The sequence below is a fragment of the Chaetura pelagica genome, unplaced genomic scaffold (assembly GCF_000747805.2).
Source record: "Chaetura pelagica isolate M959 unplaced genomic scaffold, ChaPel_1.0 scaffold66, whole genome shotgun sequence".
Lineage (NCBI taxonomy): Eukaryota > Metazoa > Chordata > Aves > Apodiformes > Apodidae > Chaetura > Chaetura pelagica.
Window position 1 is genome coordinate 1,726,137 of NW_009953811.1, and position 22,423 is coordinate 1,748,559.

Sequence of the window (22,423 nt, forward strand, 5' to 3'; positions counted from 1 at the left end):
ACTCTTTCTTCAGTGCCTACTGCTGACCAACTTTGGGACATTAAACTATATGGATACCCAGTAAAACCAGTTTTGTTTTATTGTAAATGGTAGCTAAAATGGTTTCTATTTCTATTAATTTTTATAGGAAGGGAAATACTTTAAAACAGGTAGAAATTAATATCCTTTGAACTGCAACACCCAGAAAAGTTGCCTTTGTTTCAGAAGTGTTTCAGACATTACCATACGTTTATGCCTGGCAACTAATTCCCCATGTACAGAGGTTCAAACCCTGCCCCTTTCAACTCTCAGCCTCACCTCACTTCTTTCTTAAAACTTATTCTACTGACTGAGAATGAGAATAAAACATCATGTTCCCATATGGACTCATAGCCATCCTCCTCTAGTTTCACTGCATTTATTTCAGACCTTTCTACTCTTCATGCTTCCACTTCCAGAACTTTAGATGTCTTTAGTGGTTTCCATGCAACCCTATGGCTTGACATGTCAATAAAATTTGCTAAGAGTCAGAAAGCTAAATTCTTTTGACATACAAAATAAGCAGCACATATTTGGTTAGGATGGATCAATCTTGGTGTTACTGTCTTTCAAGGCTTCAATAAACATCTCAGACTCTGTGTGTGTTCCTGAGCCTGTGGCTTGATGGCAAGAACTGAAGCTTCCCTTCATTCCTGGCTAAGTTCTGACCAGGTTCATTATTAATTGATATAACGCTTATATAGACTGACAGAAGGTTTCCTAGCACAATAAATGTAAAATTTGGTTCCTATATTTTCAGCATGCCTTTTCCAATAAATATGCAAATATATTTGTATATGTTCCCCTTCCTACAGAGATGGGGAGGTCACATGACAAATACTGCTTAGTGATAATAGTGCTGGCATGTAACAGTACCTGGACTGTTGGTAGAAGCTAGAGTTCTACAAAAGTATAGAATTATTTGCAGTTATTTCATAAACATCTATCCAGCTGATAAATATATATCCATATTTGTGCATATGCATATTTTACTGTGAAATGCAGACAAAAATCCATACAAGAGGGCATTAAAGGATAAGTTACAAGACAGATGAACCTGGTAATGTCAAAAAAAAATAGCAGCAACTACAAGCTAAAGATGCTCCAAGCAAAGATAATTTGTGACCCTGTGCCAATACACACGGGGGCTGATGAAAACAACTTGTTCCAAAGCTGCTATTGGGGATCTGACATGTTTATCTATTTGGCCCACATGTGGCTGTGTCTTCCAGCACTGACAGCTCCTGCAGGTTGGCAGTTTTTCAAAAGCTTGTCAGCCCTTGATAGCATTCCTATTCCTGCAGAGATGGGCGGGTCACCCTGTGGATTACACAGTGATAATAGTGCTGACATATAACCCCTCTTGCACTGTTAGCGAGCGCAAGACTTACAGAAAGGTGCACCATTTCTTTGCAGCTATTTTATAAACATTTACCCAGCTGACAACATTTTGTATTTTGTATTTATTTAGTTTAAGGAGTAAAATGCCAAAGGCTTTAAGCAAACTCACAAGAAAATTCTATGCAGCAAAGTAATCTTTCCAGCAGGAACACAGAGCTTAGGGTTCCTACAGAACCTCTTCCTCAGCTTTCCAATTTCTCATACTATTAAACATGTTTTACACTACACTTCTACTGATTATGACAAAGTTGTCTTCAGATTTATTGTCCACATTTGCATTTCCCTGATAAATGTATGCTGCTGCTCTTCTCTGCTTTCTTTTGCTGAACATCTTTATTTTATTTATAGGAAGGAATCACAAATCTTCCAATTTATAAATAGCTTGCAATACTTGTCAGGCATCTCAGGATCTTTCAAGAAAGACTATGGCACTGGATAATGCTATTCCTGCAATAGAAGCTAGGCTTCTATTCAGGGAAAGTTACATCTCTGCTACAGAAAGACAATTACTTATCTTCTGCTTAGCTTTAGATATTTGCTGAGTGCAAGCATTTTAGCCTTCTTGTCTTTCATTCTGGAGGAGTTTTCTACTATGGTATGGCACATACTGTTTTTTTTTGTTTTTTTTTTTTATAATTAGCTTTGCAAGCACAGGAAACTGGATGGAATTTTTTCAAGCTGCCAGCTAAGTAAGTTTTCAACCAATTACACAATAAATTGAATAAAAACTACTATAATTTAAGAAAATGGAACTATTGATTTATTTCATCAGGAAAAATATACCAGGAACTAAAACTGTAACTTAATATACGTAAGTTAATTTAACTAATTTAGGTAAATAATGAGGTTGTAAAAAGGAAGTTATTAAATTACGTATATGTATACACTAAAGAAGGGAAAAGGATACAATGCTTTGGGTCTTTCTTTGAATACTATTTCAGAAATATCTGAAAATAGAGCATCAGACTTTACAAAATAATCTTGCCAAGTATTTATATTCACAGATGAGGATTTTCAGTGAGTAAATTTTTGGGGATCCTGATTGATCCTTATTTGGCTTTTTGGTATATCAGTGGTTCCCAGTACAACGAATATCTGGAATTGAGAGCTTTTTTAAAGTAATCTTTAATTACCCAGCATAGAGCATTCTACAGTTAATGTTCAGTTTTGTTTTAAAGAAAGACTCCCCCAAACTATGCACAATACTGCATTCTAGTTTCAAAGCTGTTACACCTCTCAACAGCCTCAGTTTGCTGTTTTTTAACCCTCCTCCCTCAAAGTCATCAAGAAACACGTCATTCATAGGCAGAAACTTAATATTCTAATCAATTACTTCTCATTTTAGTGGCTGTGTATAAGCCGATATCTTTTTTCCAGACAGCTCTTACTCAGGAGAAGTACAAAGCACACACTTCAGACCCTTGTAGTCCCGACATGTGTGGTTTCCTCGCAGCGGGAAATTTATAATTAGCTTTGCAAGCACAGGAAACTGGATGGAATTTTTTCAAGCTGCCAGCTAAGTAAGTTTTCAACCAATTACACAATAAATTGAATAAAAACTACTATAATTTAAGAAAATGGAACTATTGATTTATTTCATCAGGAAAAATATACCAGGAACTAAAACTGTAACTTAATATACGTAAGTTAATTTAACTAATTTAGGTAAATAATGAGGTTGTAAAAAGGAAGTTATTAAATTACGTATATGTATACACTAAAGAAGGGAAAAGGATACAATGCTTTGGGTCTTTCTTTGAATACTATTTCAGAAATATCTGAAAATAGAGCATCAGACTTTACAAAATAATCTTGCCAAGTATTTATATTCACAGATGAGGATTTTCAGTGAGTAAATTTTTGGGGATCCTGATTGATCCTTATTTGGCTTTTTGGTATATCAGTGGTTCCCAGTACAACGAATATCTGGAATTGAGAGCTTTTTTAAAGTAATCTTTAATTACCCAGCATAGAGCATTCTACAGTTAATGTTCAGTTTTGTTTTAAAGAAAGACTCCCCCAAACTATGCACAATACTGCATTCTAGTTTCAAAGCTGTTACACCTCTCAACAGCCTCAGTTTGCTGTTTTTTAACCCTCCTCCCTCAAAGTCATCAAGAAACACGTCATTCATAGGCAGAAACTTAATATTCTAATCAATTACTTCTCATTTTAGTGGCTGTGTATAAGCCGATATCTTTTTTCCAGACAGCTCTTACTCAGGAGAAGTACAAAGCACACACTTCAGACCCTTGTAGTCCCGACATGTGTGGTTTCCTCGCAGCGGGAAAGCCTGGAAGTGAGCCGCCTGGCCCGGTGCCAACCCAAACCCTGGTCAATCTAAACACAGCGTCGGCAAACGCTGCTTTCTGACACTTCACTGCTACTGGAGAGTATCCTTTAGCACTGAAACCTTGTCTGTGACTGAGATTTATGCACAACCTCTCGCACAACTTCCTTCATCTCATTTCTTCCTTCCCCAAACATGTTTCTTCCAGCCCAGCACAGAGAAACCAAACAGAAACAGTTGTGTGGTCTTGTTTTGTATTACCTGGGCATTTACCCAAGAGGGTAAGTTTCTGAAGTTGCTGAATGCCCTAAGAAACTTTGGAAATCAGTACACCAGAATGCTTTGCGGTGCTTTTCAATCAGTTTTAGTTATTTAAATATACTTTGCCTCAGTGTTTCATCTGAAAAGTTAAAGATTACCTGAATGGTTAAACTGAGAAGTAGAAGTATTTGAATCTGCAGATAATAATTTCTTTAGTCCAGATATACAAGTGATTATGAATTTTATTTCCATTATTTCAGATATGTAGGCATCCATTATCTACTCAGCTTACCAAATCCGTATTTTCATTCAAATAGTAAAATCATAGACCCAGAAAAGCATTTAGTCTGGAAGGGACCTTTGGTCATCTTGTCCCAATGCCCCTGCAGTGAGCTGGGCATCTTCAACTAGGTGAGATTGCTCAAAGTGCTGTCCATCCTGGCCTTAAACACTTCCAGGGATCTACCACCTCTTTGAGAAACCTGTTCCAGTGCTTCACCACCCTCATTGTAAAAAAATTCTTCCTTATATCTAGTCTGAATCTCCCCATTTTTACTTTAAAACCATTACCCCTTGTCCTATTGCAACAGGCAAATAAAGCAGGAGTCAGCTCTAGCATTTCTCTATTAAATGGCACTGTCTGATTGCACAGTAATTCTACCGGCTCCATCTGTGTTCTGCTCTTTTGGAAAGCACAACATCCATAATGTGGTTTGGCTAAAGGAAAAATGTTACCAGCTTGGATGGAGGGTTGGATCATGCAGGGTGCTGCCACCTCCAGAAAGCTCTGAACTCATCAAGTCCTGCTCAACATTATGGGAGGTGACAGGACTCAGCATCTCTCAGGAGGTGAGCAGCACCCTATAGAAACAGAAATCTGTTTTTCACACAAACAAAATTTGTTTCTACAGAAATTCTATACCAGAAATCAGACTGAAATCCAAAAATCTGAATATTAATAACACTGTCACCAACAGAATATTCCAAGGAGGTGAAGTTTTTTGAGTAAACTACTGAGATGGAAGATGTAAATTAAGTGTGTGATAAAGCATCTCAGTGATGAAATTTCCTGAAATGCTCAAAATCTGACCTTTAAGGAAACTGGCGTATGGAGCATTGCAGAAGTAAAAATAAGAAAGAAGATATTCAGCCTGGCACTGTATCTCTTTTATACAACAACAGCAAGTCTTGAGCTCAAATATATGGGACAAAAGTGTGTCCTGTTACACCTGCTAAGCCCCTGCACTGCAGTTGTATTAATTCAGGGTCAGTTACCTCTTCAGAGCTGACAGCAAAACATGGTAACTTAAAACTTCCTCCTGGTGCTTAAAGAAAATATCAAACAAAGCTGAGAACTTAAATTTTCTTCAGTAAGTAGGGTATCTGGAACAAGTAGGAAAGCAGTTTTCATGTATGTTCCTGTGCAAGTGTCTGTTTTGAACAGGTAGCAGTTGATTGTGCTTATAAAAGCTCATCATGCCTGCTAGGAATACTGAAGGCAAAATTGTCATCTTATTACCTGGAGTTAACACATTGACACAGGGCATGGGCAAGGGAGCACAGTAGATCCCCATGGAAGCTTCTCTTTCCACTATTAATTCTAGATATTAATACAAATCTTAATTGCCACTAACATTTTTACTATAATCTAAATAATCTAAATTGCCTCTGCTCTCTTTAATATCACAGTAATGTAACCAAGTGATGACAGGAATCAAGGAAAGAGCTGTCTTCAGTTATCTTCTTTTGAAGACTGTCATTAGAGGAGGTGACCATGACCAGAAAAACTAAGAAGCAAGAACTCTGAGCTGTATTTTTGTCTTTTTTACTGATATTTTGGTATTACTTTCATGCACTGCAGGACTCCTCCAGGTAGTTGACCTCCTGCAGGACATCAGCCTTACAGGAGGTCACATACCATGACAAATACAATTTATAAAAATAATCTCTCTAAACTATGGGAGGTGAGATTACCAAATTTTGGAACATTGTACAGTGAATCTGTCAGTACTCACTGAAGGAAAAGAAGAAAAAAAAAAAGAGAGAGAGAAAGAGAAAGGAACAAAATTGAACTTATGAGAAGACCTCTGTGAAAAATAAACTGACCTTTTTTGCATTTTTGTTTAAATCAACCAAGTTAAGCAGAAAGATGTGGTCTTTAGCCCCGATTAGCAGTCGGCCCCTCTCCTCATCTAGCAGCAGGGTTCGAAAATCAAGCCCCTCTGTTGAGCCCAGGAATGGGATGCAGCTGTTTGAAAGTAGTAAGTCTGTGGGAAAATGAAGAAAATCTTTAGAATCAAAATGTTTACATATGACTCAGAAGTGTCTTTTACAAATATATGCAACCAGCATGGACAATGCCAGTGAGATAACTGCAGTCTTCGAGCATGTCTTTCCAGGGTTGTAGTAGAGTTCCTGTTAACTTTCTTTTTCTTCAGGGTTTTTTTTTTACTTTCAAATTGGGTAATATTTACCTTCACAGAAAACTTTTCTGTATGAAATTTTCTTAATGAATTATGTCTACGACATAAAGAAACTACATTCTTTGACAGAAATAAGAAACAAACAAACAAAAAAGACAGATCTTTGCAAAATATGTGGTATTCCTTTCCTTAATTTTAACAAAAATTATTTATGTTTATATCATCGTACTCATGCTCGATTTGTAAAGCAGCAAATGTCAATAGCAGCAAGGAATAGGTAGGAGCAGGCAACAGTGGTTAGATGTGGCAGGTATCAGAGACTCATAAAAAAGTCTGAGTTGGAAGAGACATTCAGAGCTCATCTAGTCCACTCACTCTGCCACCTTTCACTACATCAGGTTGGCCAAAGTCCTGCCCAATCTGACCTCGAACACTTCCAGTGATGAGCCATCCATGACTTCCCTGGGTAATCTGTTCCAGTGTCTCACCACTCTCAGCATAAATAATTTCTTCCTCTTGTCCAGTCTAAACCCATCTTCTTTTAGTTTAAAATTGTTGCCCCCTGTTCTACCACTGAAGGTTCCAGCAAAAAGTTTCTCTCCAGTTCTTGTGACAGTGTAGAGAATTGCTACAATTAATTTCAGTTACTCTAATTTCAATGACAAATTGAGATCTGAATCAACAGCCATCAAGTAAGGATATATCCCCAGGGCACGGTACTGCAATGAAGACAATATAGAGGCATATTAAGGGAAGCACCCAGTAGCAACACCTCTAAGATCCGGAGGTCTTTACCTCACAGAAGTGGCAATGGGTGGCTGTTCCTGCATCCCTACCCTCTCTGCAGAGGAAGTTTTCCCTACTAAAAGTACAAATTCAACACTTATGTTTTACAGTGAATTAATATGGCTTCCAACGTCCCTAAAAAGGTGACTAAGAAAAAAAGGTTTACGAAACTATCAAAAGAATCTGTGCTTCTCCTGTAAAACAAAAAAAGCTAAAACACTGTAAAGTAAGAAGTCTGTAGCCTTTTGCTTAATGAAGACAACACATAGAAAAGAACACAACAACAGTTTAGCATAGTTGGGTAGTCATTAATTAGGGGAGAATTAAAATAAACATGTGAATCAATTCTTCCACAGGCAAACTCTCCAAGATACTCTATACTATTCAGAAATCTTCAGACAGAAAGACAAGTCCTGTATTTAATTGAATATAAAATTAATGACATTTCCACCTTCCAGGCACTGGATGGACAATGTATCCATCCTGCTAGAGTCCAGACTAACAGTACAAGTTATTTACACTTCCTGATCGTAATGAAGATCAGGTCCAGTGTTTTGCAGAGTAACTCTCAGAAAAAAAAAAAAAGAAAAACAAAACCAAACTTTTTTCTCCAAGGTCTCTTACAAAACATGTGACAGGCAAAGCAAGGATTAAGTCTTGTTGCTGGCAAATAAACAGCACTGAGGGAGAAAAAAAAATATTTTATCATTATTAATCTGACTACCTGGGTATATAATCATGACAATTATTTTTTGGCTCAGTCATTTCAACTTAAGCTTGTGTGGTTTTATCTGGCTCACTGCTGAATGTTGTTACAGTACAGTCTGAAAACAAACTTTTGTAGTGCAGCTCCTATTCCCCTAGGTGAGATTTATTTGACAGTACTTAAAAAAAAAAAAAAGTTACTTCACATTGAGAAATGAAATCCAATGTTCAGCACCATACTGCTTTCACCAGCACTGTCCTTTCTCACATATATTTTGTGAGGACAAAGATTCAGGGTTTTGTGCTGTTTGTTGTTTTTTGTTTTGTTTTTTTTTCTAAATTAGTAACAATTTAAAAGACTTGTTTATTAATTGGCAGCAAGATCACCTCAGAAAGACTGGTTAATATGGTACCATAAAACCCAAGTCCTTTCCAAGCAGCTTCTGCAGAATAGCCAAGCTAGTGTAATAAATAAATTAAAAAAAATAAAAGGGAAAAGAAAAAACAACAAACCAAACTCCAAAAACCTTCTAACCACAGAACTTCAGAAGCTTAGCTTACTCCACTAGTGTGTTTTCACCCAATAAGAAATAGAGATGTACTTCTCCTGATACTTGTTGTTACTGAGTTCTCTGTTACTCCTTCTACAGAAATTCTATTAATTTTTGTGTGTGATGCAGATGAGACTTCATTAGACATCATACTCTGTACAAATCTCCTCTCTTGTTTTTTTCTGACCGGAAATTCTTGGTACTGAATATGATGGAGCTGCTTATTGGAAGAAGAGTCTCTGTTGCTGATCACAGTACAACATATTCAGTACCAAGAACTTCCAGTCAGTTTTAGTTCCCTTGGGCTACTCAAATTCTTCTTGGCTCATCTCTAAAATACTCTTTTATCAGCTGAGCATTGCTGCAGCACATTTCTGAGTAATCTCTCTCTTCTCCACCCATGATATAAGAGCTGGCTGCATTACTAGATTATCTGGTTCGTTGTATGTAATAATAAATGCCTTATAAATTCTGCAGCTTAGATTAAATCTCCATTTAATAGTTCCATGTCCCAATTAGTAAATAGAATGGAGGGAAGGAGCAGCATACAGGATCACAATATCTACTAATTAGTCATTCACAGGCACTGAAATGAATAAGCAGGAGAGATTAATTAATTAATTTCACAGGTTACTGTATTTCAGCAATCCATATCACTCTGTGTGACTTTTAAATCTCTTCTGATGACAAGCTTCCAGTCACATCACAGTGCTTGCCTGTGGAACACTGGCAACTAAATGCAGAATATGAGCAAAAATGCCTTCTCATCTCCAGACACAGGAATTTGATCTTAGCAAGGATAAATGATACATTTGTGCAAATACTCTAAAGCCCTTGCCTTCATTGCCTGGATCACGCAATGGGCCTTAGCAAGTGTGTCACTTGCCAAAATATGTAGATCTGATTCTTCACATACCTAAAAGGAAATGACTGAGACTGATCTCAACTTCCCAGTTCTTGCATATTTGGAAGGAATTATCTTTGCAGTGACATCCCAAAAGGACATTTGTCATCTATTGCTTAACACTTTTAATATTTCTCAGTACAGAACCACCTAAGACAGCTACAACAGGGAAGGAAAAAGTTGTCTCATGACTGAAACAGCCAAACGGGAATGAGCCCTGCCTGGTGCCTTGTACAGTCATTTGTTTCACTGCATCATAAGAAAAACATCTGTAAAATGTTCCAGGTTGAAACGATAGCATTGCACACTGGTTTCTTACTGACGCAAATGACAACACAAGCTGCAAAGTGGCAAAGAATCGGGTTTGGTCAGTTATTTACCAACTATTGAAAAGAACTTGGAAATAAAGTCTCTGAACATGGCCTCTGATAAGATTAAAACTGAAACATGACCTAATAAAATTTGTCAAGTAAACATTAACAGAGAATTGGTTAAATTACAGCCACATTAATCATTGTTCTCACTCCATAGAAGCAAAACAATCCAATCTTATGAGTTGAAATTGCCTTTCACAGAGAGAGATATTTAGTATCATCAAGGATATGACACTGGAAAAATTACTACAAAAGGACATTTGCACAATGGTTTTCAAGCTTAGAGCAAGCTGTGGATTTGTATCACTGCATGTCTGTAGCCAGGCTAATATAGAAGCATCATTCTCATAGTGCATGGAAACAAAGATACAAGGATGGTCTTTCTCACGTATATGTATAAACTATAAACTTAGTGTGTATTTGCTGTTTTATTGAAAAATAAATACTTTATTTCCAGTCTGGTGATTAAATTAATATTCAGCAAACTCCCTTTCTGGGTCAATATTTCACTGCTGAGTGTTAGAAGCTGGCATAGTGGTTAGTATGCCAGTGGACATAGCTCCCAACAGCATGGTCATCTCTTACTTAAATAATCTCCAGCAGCAGAGCCACAGCATAAAGGCTTTGAATGAAAAAAATTAATTCTGTTCTGATAACACGTATTTACAGTTATACAGCATATTTAGACTTCTTAGCCTGGAGTCACATATATGGTGGCCACGTTACCATTCCTCAGCTCCATATGGTGTAAGCATCCATCAGTCTGGAACGACTTGGTTGGGACTCAGAATCGCCTTTGTGGCCAGTCACAGACATTTTTATAATGATGGGATAAGCCTAAACTGGCAGAAAGGGAACTCCTCAACTTGTTTTAAAACAGCTACATTTAATGACATCTTTGAAGGACTCCAAATTTAAAGGCTGTGTGTATAATACTGTAAATATACAGTAAAAAAACCCCGCCACTTCATTCTCCTCTAGCGAGAATCAAGTCCTTTCACATACTAGAAAACACCTATGACAATTTACATGAGTACTGTGTGAATCTTCAACTAAATTGTTGGGATAAAGAAATGTCAAAATAACATGAACAGAGAAACTTACATAATTCCTACAATATTCTGAGTTTAAAAGATCCAGTTGACCCCAGATGTATTTCTATGTTAGCAAAGGGAATAGCTCCAGTCTACTACTAATCTCTACTACTTATTGCAAGAAGGGAGTTGTATTTTATTTAACTGTATCTCACCATGGACAATTATGATTGTTGTGCATGCCATGTGACTGTTGTTGCTATACAACAAATTTCATTTGGTCTGGATGAAAATGTCATATTCTTGGCACAGCAGGACATTTCAAAAAGAATATGGATTGCTGGGAACAGAGAAAACTTCTAATTGGCATAATTTCATGGCAAAATCTTGGTTTTCTCTCTGAGTAGTCTCCAAACCACCTTTAACAACATCACATATTTTTGGGTTAGGCATTTCTATTCCTCTTTTAGAACTGCATTTTTCTCAAGAAGGGTATTACAGTCTAGGAAGGGGCACTGGAAAGAGAACTTTTGCAAAGATTGCTTCAAAATTCAGGAACCTCCTGCTGCAAGATTTAAAGAATTTCAGGGCATTTTCACTTTGAGTTTCAGGCACTTCCATGGGCCTGCTGAGCAATCAGCAAACTAAACATTTCCCACATCTTTATTTGCAAATACTTATTGATAGATGCCAAATCTGTCAGTATTTTACAAACCTGTAAAAGTAAGTAATTAAAGTAGTAATCAAAGTAGTAATCGTAAGTAATTTAAGTAGCTCCATTATGCACTATGCTTCTCATATCACCATAACAAACAATGGTAACTATGCTGTATCTCTCTCTGTTCAGTGCTGTAAAGACATTTTTTACACCTTTTCTTTGGGAAGACACAGGTCATTTTAATTTCAGATAGCCTTTGCAATGGCTATTCCACTCATAAGGAGAGGGGGAAAAAAAACCCCACAAACAACAACAACAAAACAACTCATGCTGTGAGACCCAATTATCTTTTATCTCAGAAAAGCTCACTCAAAAAGAAGTGTTTCTGCAAAAGCAGGATTGAGACTACTTGCAGATTATATTCTACAGATGAGAGTATAATCAATCTACAGTACTCTCTTTTTCTGATTCTGTTTTTTAAATTTGCAAAAAATGGTAATACTGTAAAACAAAATAGGTAGATGTTTAGCACCAAAAATACACCCAGTGAAAGCATTAAGTAAATAATTCTCACTTACATTTATAGATGAGCATTTTGGTTGTACTTTAACTGCAAATAAATTTGATTAGTGAAACAGCTGCACAAATAACTTGTAAAGTACTATTATTGCAGAGATTATTAAAAGCTGCTTTGTGACTTCATGTTATTGGTGAAAAAATGCAAAGGACCAATCCATAAAATTCACAGAGCCAAACCAAACAATTAACTTTAGACAGCACAACTGAAAATATAGCTGGGTGAAAAAATTGTTTTTTATGAAGAAGATCTAAGACTATGGATTTCCACAGGTTCCTTTTCCTAAGTACTTTATCTTTCTTGCAAAACTGCCAAAGTAAGCAAACTCACTGTTGTTTCCAAAGCAAAATTAACTCTCTCTCTTTTTTAAAGTGATACTTTGGATATTTAAAAAATATGTATTAGAAATTTAATCCAATATAAATGCTTGGCAAGCATATGAGCTTTAGTAATGAGTAGATAACTCTTGGCATCTCATCACACATACCTGTCTATTAAGAATGCCTGGCACATCAGCGGACTTAAAAAGCACCAAATATCCTCTCTGAATATAAGGCAGAAAAAACATGAAAACCCACCACCTTTATTTCCCTGTTTTCACTTGTCAGCATGGAACTTCCCTTTTTTACCTTCACCTCTTACAGATTCTCAACCTGGCTGCCAGTCTCATGTGTAATGGGTAAATAATCTGAGTTATTTAACTGAAATATGCTTTCTTCCACTTCAGTGTTATTTCAAATTCCCTGCAAAGTATCCCAGTCCCTGCAAAGTATCCCATGGTGAGGGGATATTGGTCTCTAATAATATAAGACTTTTCCCACATATCTAGCAAAGTAAAATTTGAGGCTAGTCAGAGGCCTGTTTTCTTCCTGACCATATAGATGAGGAACTGTCAACTTAACTAAAAAAACATGCTCTACCCTTGTCTTTTAAAAGTATCTTCTGGTGATCTAAGTGTCAAACAGCAGAGAAGGAAAAGAAAAAAAAAGAGAGAGAAAAAAAAAGCTATTCTGAAAACCCACATCACTAGATCTGTTGTAGCCATTAGCCTATGAATTTACTGACTCTGGAAAAAGGCAGCTCTAGATGAATACTGCTACTCCCACTTTCTCTAATTAGAATTTCAATTTTTGGATGCCTTGGCGGAACTTAAAATAACTTAATCCATGCCCTGGTTAACCATTTCCCAAGCTCTTGTGCCTCCCAATCAGCCAATAAAATACACAGCAAGCAATAGTGCAATGATTAGGCTTCAGGTGGAAATAATGGGCAAATCTTCTTTGACTGATTTATTCAAAAGAGCTGAGTGAAACACACAGATTGTGAATCAGTTTTACTGCTCCAACTAGCCCACCATCTCATCTCATCTCATCAACCTTCCAGCTCCCTTTAGGTGAATAATTATATGACTTGCAATCAGAATCTTATGAAGGACATAGCCATGAGAAATGAAGTATGGAATTTAGTCCACGCTCCGAGGGACAGGCAACACAAGCAAAATGCACTGACAATAGGTTGTGCCTAGTAGACAAGTCACATCAACCACACCTCAGGGATTTGGGACTTTCATTAACTTGCATGAATGAACAGACTCCACTCTATAGCAGTGGATTCATTCTCTCCTCCTTCGATGGAGATGTGTACTGCACTTTGCAAGTATATTCAGGTGTTAAAAATGCAACATGGTGATCATATTTAGCACTTTAAGGCACATAGCTGTTCCTTTGTCCAAGTATGGTTCACAAAACTATATGCAGTACAATCCCTCCCTTCAAAACAAATTACTGTTATTATATTGCACTTGTATTCAAAATAGTACCAACCCTCTGTTCAGATTTTACTTTCTTCAGAATGATGCAAAAATGGCTAGAGTATCGTCAAGCACCTGTACCTGCATCTTCAGAAAAACTTCTGAGAACATGATGTTCTCTGGAGATGCACACAGAACCCTGAGGACAGTCAGAGGAGGTCTTTGCTACATCTTATGGCCCGTGTATCTGTGAGCTGATAAAAACCCAGCAGTTTCTGTTATTTCTTCTGTCCATACTATCTGATAGCAGTTGTACAGAACATGACACATTTTAAAATCCTTACTCAGTTTTTGCTCTGTTGCTGAAATTCCAGCCTTAGGAACACAAATAAGGGGACTTTGTTTCACACTTAGAACAAAGGATGATTTTTTTGTGGATTTCAGTGCTCAAAGATTTAAACCTGCAAGGAGTTTTCTCAAGTAAATCCAAGCTATAATTTGCTACAGAAACATGGATTTGGCTCAGTAGCTGTCTGACACTACTGACAGGTACTGACAGATCACTTTGGGAGCCTGACTCACTTTATTCAGACCTGTTTTCTCAGACTCTGCATCTAACAGCTGGACTTGCTCCATTGAGCCTACAGCTGTTATATATGAAAATTATTGGGTACAGAATGGTATTAATAATGCTTTCACTTTAACACTTTTCTCTCCAGGTTCAAATGTATTTGCTAGCTCCTAATGTGGGAAACGGTTCTTTTTCTTCCCCACATAGGTCTAAACAAAATGCCTTTTCAGTCAGCAAAGGCCTTCTGCTGATTATACCCAGCTAACAGACCAAAACCAGGCCTGCTGCTCAAGGCCAAAGGAAAGCAAAACAACAGGTGTGATACAAGGCAGGAAGGATGGTCAAGAAGTTATGCATTGCCCCTACCAGTTAATGCCCTAACTTGGGGCTCATGGGTGCTAATTGGCTCTGGACAGTGACACTGACTGGACAGAGGGGTCACTGGGGTATAAAAGGTGGCAAGTTCAGCTCAGCAGGTGAGAAGGGCGGCCTGGTCGGATGCCTCTTGCATGAGACACCCCCCTGCTGTTCCTTGGACTTGCCCTGATATGGAGCCTGGTGCCAGGAGTCTGCCTGCCTTTCTGCCCCGGGGATCGAGCCTGAGCCTGAACGGTGAGCTTGCCGGGATTCTGACCCCTGGAGCACTGGGTCCTACCTGCAGCCAGCCGGAGCTGCCAGCCAAGGAGAGAAGCTGCTGCTGCCTGTCGGGAGGGCCACACACTATCGATGCCACCTCTGCCACTAGAGAAGGAGCCGCCTCGCCGTGGGAGGGTAACAACTCGATACAAGCCACCTTCCTCTTCCCATTCTTGCACACACAGTGCAACTTCTTTAAGGAGGACTTTGTTGGGCTTGCTCTCCTCCCTCCCTCCCTCTCCTTTGATCCACAACCCTCTCTCAGAGAGAACATCTGAAGAGCATAGTACTTTTTGCATTACCTCCCTAAATGACACATGACTGCCCTGATCTATCCCTGGTAGTCATTGGCCATTTTTACATTTTTCCTAAACCTCATCAATCAGTTTTTGTTAACCCTTAATAAACCAGTTAATTCATAAAATAAGCATTGATTTCAGTAGCAATTTGTGAGGGTGGCACCTCTACCCTAAAATATGGTCCTGCAGCAGCCGTTCCTCTCTGTGGGGCGAGCACCATGTGAGCTCTCGGTCTCATTCAAAAAGCCCTCAACACTGCAGGGGGAAGTTGTGGAAACATCCTGACAGCCAGTAGCCTCTAGCCTCTGTTGGCATCAGTTCGCCACATCTAATGACTGTAATCTTCGTGACAAAGTAGACAAGACTTTCATGCTAAAAGATGACAGATCTTGAGCTGCAGTGGCATGAACAACTCTGTTGTCATAACAGCGTCAGACAGCATGGGCCTGTAAAACACCTTATTATCGATACTAGCGGGCTTAGGAGAGCTTCAGAAGAGCAACTGCAGAAGTTGAGTTGACAGTGAAAAGGGCAGTTAATACCAAACAGATTCACTTGCTTATTTACTTTATTAGTGTCTCTCATTTCAAGATTTAAAAGAGCATTTAGCAGACAGAAAAGTCCAGATGTGTTGCTGATCATCACTATTACTGAAAACTATTTTCAGTTTCCATACTAGTGCACTCATATATAACATACCAGTTATAAGCAATGTCTGTGAGCTACAGTTTTTTTATGGAAACATTCCATAGCTTCACGTCCCACCCTTCCCCACCCTCTGTGTGCTACATAGACACACACCCTGCTTGCACTTGCAATGAGACTTGGAGCCAGACCCTCAGTTTAACCACTGGGACCTGAAATAATTTTATCAGCTGAGGATCTAGCCCTGAGTGTATAGAAAGAGGCTGTGGGGGCCATTCTTTTCTCCGAATCCCAAGCATTGGACCAGAGCCCACACAAGCTGTATGCTCAGGCTGTAAAGCTAAATACAATACAGAGATAAATCCTAACTACTAATAGCAGATGTTTTAGCCAAAGGGGCTGACCAGAGCTGGAGCTGGTGCAAGGGAAAGGGTGGGTCCATGCATCAGGGAGCAGATGAGGGGGAAAGAAGTGGAAATGTATGTTTGGGCAGAAGGGAGCAAGGGAGGGACATGACCTCCTTCCAGAAGCAGCATGGCTTAGCTTCCATGAAACCACTATCTGAGAGAGTCCAGAAGATCTCTGAAGTGCTGATGATCCTTCCATGCTGTTCCCACAGTGCCCCTGAGAGCAAGGCAATTTCCACATAACTGGCTTTGAAAAGCTCTTCTGGTTTCTCAACTCAACCAAGACAGGTCCAGATAGAAAAGGAGGCAGAGAAGATAAATTAAAGAGGTGAAACCAGGCCTGGGAAACAATAATCAGCTCACCAGCATGACCTAATACCCAGGGAGCAAAGGCAGCATTTGGCAGGTGGGTGGGTGGGAGTAGTGCCTGCACAGGAAAGGGGGCGAAGGGCAGGGACCTCTGTGGGCAGATTTACCTGTCAGCAGAACAGACATTTCCTCTGTTGGCAGCAAACCTGCTTTAGGAGGTTCCTGCTTGCTCTCCCCACACGTAACTGCTTGTTCCTGTCCCCGCAGGGGGGTTCCCTTTCTGACATGGGCCAGATGATTATTTTTTTTCTCATGCTCCGAATGAGGAATGAGAACTTCTATAATGACAGTGAAGGTGTTAATACTTTAGCTGTTTCTACCATCATGACTGCTGGTTGAGTTCAAAAGGCAAAATTAATAGCCCTTCACTTAATTGCTGCAGAAGTGCTGGACAGAAATGCAATTGCCATAGGTAAGCACTGTTTAAGTCAGTCATTATCTGTGGTAGCTGCACAGGATGGAAGTTCTCTAAGAAAATGAGGTTGATGTGGAGAATTACTTTTTTTGTGAAACTTCAAAGATTTTCCTCCTTAAATTCTTTTTCAAGTTTTCCAGATATATTTTATTTTATTTTATTAAAAAGCAAGCAGCTGTAGGAAGGATAGCTCAACTGGCTATTTTAAAGGTAAGTTTTCAAAATAGTTTTGCACTGGCAGCAGCAAAGTACTACTTCCAGCAATGAAAATAAAACCAATTCATATTATAATATCTTAGACTAGCATAATGTTCTCCCATGGCAAAATGAAATATAATTATCTGTTATACTTTCTGACATTAGCATGAGTTAAGTACTTATGAAGCCATTAAAACTAGAGGTCATTGAATATCTGCCTTAATTCCCTTCTCTGTTAGTTGTTAGTGTTGGAATTCTGCCTAGCAACACTGTCAGATCAAGAGTCCCACATGCAGATGTGCAGGTGGACCCAATATCTGCCTTGTAGATTTAGGCAACATTGTGATAGGACAGTACTTACTAATAATTCCAGGACAAGGGATATCAGAGGTGTGTATCTGCGCAAGGTAGTCATGTACATGATCATATTACTCCTGTCAATCATTAATTTACAGACATAAGCTATTATTTAATATTTGAGGTTTAAGGGGGTTCTATTTTTATTACTAACATTTATATTTTTTTACCCATTTTGGGGCACCAATGGTTGTCATACAGACTGCTGTTGTGTTACATGTTTAGCGAGAAATATTTTTCAAAGAAATCCAGGGTGCATGGGTGATGCAGAGGGAGTTGTAGCGTTGTCCCAAAGATGCCAGATAAGTTGAACATAAAAATAACCTCTTAGATGTCAAAGTCAATAGTACAACACAACATATTTCTCTGAGACAGCCAGCATTTGGGTCACAAAGGAGAATGCCCATTTTCTCGAGCTAAAGGGAAAAAAGGCAATTTTGCCACTCCAACCCTTTGTCTAAATGCCTGTTCACCACAGTTAGCCAAACCCTCTGACTTCTTCGATAGCCTTCTAACATGATAAAGGAAATTTTGCTTCTGTCTCTTTCTGCTATCTCTTTGTGTATTTATCTCCAAATGTTTTGACTACAACACAGAACTCCTCTGCACCCCTCAGCTCTTCTTTGAGGAACTCATCTATAAATGGAACAGCAGAAATGGGGAGGAAAGGAAAGGGAAATAGGATGTGACTTTAGGACCTGCACTGCAACCACAGATCTCCATTGCTAGACACACACTGACGTCAAGTGGATCATGGCCTCAAATCAGTGCATAGAAAGAGGACAAGGTTAGGATCATTGAAACTGCTCTGAATTGGGTTTCCTTTACAATTGTATTCAGTAGAAGTGCAATTGGACAAATATTTTTGAAAATACTCTCTTCAAAGCTGATGCCACTGATCATGTATCTTCCTCACATTCTTCTTCTAGGGAAGCAGTTTTCAGTGTTGTCTCATCCTCCTTTTTACAAGGGACCAATCATTCTTCCCATAGTCTTACCCTTCTGTTTTGATTTTTTTTCTCTCATCTTCTGAGATTTAATCAAGTGAACATTCAGCAGAGTAGTTTGGTATTTTGGGAACACAATTCGGTTTTTATCCAGTTGAGGCCCTTTTGTGATCATGAAAAAAGAAAACTGTTGTGAGCTACGGGCTGTTTACACTGTTAAGAGGTTGATACGGGTCAGTTCTCTAAGGTTATTCTTAGTTCAACTGCTATGTAAACTGTTGATGTCACTGACTGGAGGCTGCTCTCCAGGACATTATATATATGATAATTATAAGACAGAAAATGCAACATATAGTTGGATCTGACCTCCAGGTTGACTAGTTTAAAAAAGAAAGAAAATGTCTGTAAGAAGCTTGCAGTTTTTCCTGTTACTCAAACATAATAAACCCCTTAAAAGTTTATACTTAGTCTACAGCATATGCAAGAGTCATTCCTCACATGAAGAGCATTGCCTATCCATCTTCAACCTAGGGTACGTCTTAAGTCTCAAAGTTCACTGTCTCCAGGAAGCATTTTTGAGGCAAAACAGGCAAAATCTTTTTCATAACTAGAGAAGCATCTGAAACAAGGATCTTAGCTCTCACATAAACATTTTAAGTTACTTGACAAAGGAATCTGAGACAGATTTCTTCAGAGAAATCATATATCATAAAAAATGAATTAAACAAGTACTTGCTCACTCAGTACATTTTCCTTGATCTTCATGGGCATTCAGAATCACAGCTGCTGATATTACCACAAAAGCATGTTTTTACTGATTCTTCTTCCTCTTCCTGTACAGCAAGCACAGCTGCAGAAATGCAAACTCATTGCTAGGATTTTTTGCACATCCCCAGTTTACCACGTTCTAACCATTCATAGCTGTGCAACACCTGCATCGTGGTACAGGGATTACCACAATGTCACATACAGTTTAAACGAGGCTCATAGACATATACTTCTGTAACTGTATTTCACATGCTTAATTAAATGATAGATGACATGGAAATAAGACAGATGTATTGAAACAGAACAAACTAACTGCTCTGATGCAACAGTTAAGCACAAATTTAAAGAAAAAAAAACAGAAAACAGAATGCTTAACATTGAAAAGTAACATGTTCAAAAAATCATTTTTAGAACATTATGGAAATATACTAATCCAGTCAAATTTTCAAAAGAATTCGTGGCACTAAAATATTATTCTGTTTGCTTTCTCACCATGTTATACAAAGGGATCACTCTTAGGAGGAAGAAAATCATGTATGCAAAACAATTCAGGAAACTAAACAATTTCTAGACGTGGGTAATTTCCATGTGGAGTTGATGATTTAGCATTGTCATCCTTCAACAGAGGAAAAAGAATTGCATGTCTTTAATTTACTTCTTTAAGATCAGAAAAACATGAAGGAGTAGAAATTCAAACGTGCTTGGATTTACTTCAGTGGCAAAATTTAATGGGAGTGAGAACTCATCTTAATCCATCCAACATGAAGAAGAAAAAAAAAATCAGCTGACAATAATGTTCTTGTTTATTAGATTTAAATAGCTGCCATAGTTGTTTTTAGCAGTGTTAAGTAAATTCTGTTTTAAAAGCCAAAGGTTGCCTTCAGTCTTGCTTTTTCCTGTGCTGTGCCACTCAGCAGGATCCTGGTCTTCTGACCATTCAAATCAGCACTGGTCACAGCAAGCATGGATTGCATTTGGGGCACACCCACATTCCCTTGTGGGCTTGATATATGTTTGTGGATATTAATATGTATATGTCACTGCTGACAATGTCCAAATCTGTGCTGGGGCACAGCCCCAGCTAAGAAAGCAGGGCACACACTTCTGTATATAAATATATTCTTTGAGTGCTGAGACTACGTCTAAGATACCCATGGAGAGTAACAAAGTAAAGCAAATAAATAGGCTTAAATTTGAAGTTTAGATTGCATTTCTAGTGGAAAAAAATTAGGAGGGCTACAAATTGAAAGAGGTTGGAAATTTTTTGTTGTTTGTTGTTGGTTTTTTTTTTTCCCTAGAAGGTAATCAACCCCTGGTCTAACTATTCTTTGTCTGTCCCTGTAAAGTAAAACCTAGAAGCACACACAAATGTCTGTATAAAAGCACCTGCCAATAAACTGGCAAAGACTACTGCTCAAAAGACAGAGAGAAATAAGACTGCCTACTCTTTGTGAATTAAACACATAACATTTCTATGTATGAATCATGTCGCAGGCCCTTCCCTTCTTCAGTAACAGAACTGATGCTGTCCTGTAAATTACATTATTGAATGAGACTGGTGTATGAATTTGCTGTATAGGTGGGAATAAGGATGTTAAATGAGATAGCAGACAAAATGATTTTCTGCTTAGGGAAGCTGCATGTCACTTCTGTCCTTGCAGAGTTCTGCAGTTTGGATTGAGGTCATGGGGTATTTCCAGCTGCATGAGAAAGAATGAAAAATAGGCACTGTTGCTCTAAGACTGAGCGTAGTGCTATACAATGACTATTAAAATATGGAACATTACTCTAAAATCAGGGCCTAGTTTTCTAAAGATGGTAATCTTCTATTAGAAGACTGTTTACCTTGCCCTAATATTAATGCTATAATATCATAATAAAACCACCTAATACTCTTGTAAAAGTTATCCAAGATATAGATTAATTAAAGTCTATGTTGTGAGAGAAGTTTAGAAGCATCATGATAGCAGTTATGATTTCTGGTTTATTAGACATGTACCAATATCTAAAATCTAAAGTCTAAGTGAAGAAGATAAAAACAAATTTTGAAGAATGATTCAATTAATGATTATCAGGGAAAATGTTGGAATGCAGGGTGAGGTATGTAATTAAACGTCATAGCATATTATATTAACATAGGTGAAGTATACATGACTTTGCCTCTCCATTAAAAGGTATTTTAATTTACTTGTGTGTGTTTATAATATGATTTTTCAGAATGCATTTTTAGATTTGGAGCAACCAGTGAAGGGAATCCATCATATGGCACGATGTTAATACCCACATCATCTGCCCTTGTGGCCAAGAAGGCCAATGGCATCCTGGGATGTATTAGAAGGGGTGTGGTTAGTACGTAGAGAGAGGTTCTCCTCCCCCTCTGCTCTGCCCTGGGGAGGTCACATCTGGAATATTGTGCCCAGTTCTGGGCCTCTCAATTCAAGAAGGACACGAAGCTGCTTGAAAGAGTCAAGCACAGAGCCACAAAGATGATTAAGAGTGGAACATCTTTCCTGTGAGGAAAGGCTGAAGGAGCTGGGTCTCTTTAGCTTGGAGGAGACTGAAGAGCAACCTCATTAGGTAAAGGGCCAGTGTCAGGAGGATGGAGCCAGGCTCTTGTCAGTGCTGTCTAATGGTAGGACAAAGGACAGTGGGTGCAAACTGGAATACATGAGGTTCTATGTAAACATAAGAAAAAATCTGTGAGGGTGACGGTCTGGAACAGGCTTCCCAGAGAGACTGTGGAGTCTTCTCCGAAGGCATTCAAAACCACCTGGACACATTCCTGTGTGAACTACTCTTGGGGATCTGGCTCTGGCAGGAGGGTTGGACTAAATGATCCTTTGAGGTTCCTCCCAACCCTAACATTCTGTGATTCTGAGATTCTGTGATTCACTGCAATATCTGTATCTTAACATCTCCAGCACAGATTTCCAGCCCTTAAACTATATCACAGAAGACGAAAACAAACTGTAACTGCTTTCTGAACATAGGGACTTGTGATGAACTATGGTTTACAGAAGCACTCTTGCAGCTATAGACACTTCTTTGAGCTAACCCAACCTGCTCCTGCAATCTCTTT

At 38.4% G+C, this 22,423-nt stretch overlaps 1 protein-coding gene across 1 annotated transcript in view; it reads right to left on the reverse strand.

Moving 5' to 3' along the window:
* SEMA3D (sema domain, immunoglobulin domain (Ig), short basic domain, secreted, (semaphorin) 3D) overlaps positions 1-22,423 on the reverse strand; it is a 96,786-nt gene that overhangs the window by 71,528 nt on the left and 2,835 nt on the right. Inside the window, exon 2 of the mRNA XM_010001256.1 lies at positions 6,077-6,237. Coding sequence (XP_009999558.1) covers positions 6,077-6,237 — 161 coding nt within the window. The remainder of the gene's footprint in view (positions 1-6,076; positions 6,238-22,423) is intronic.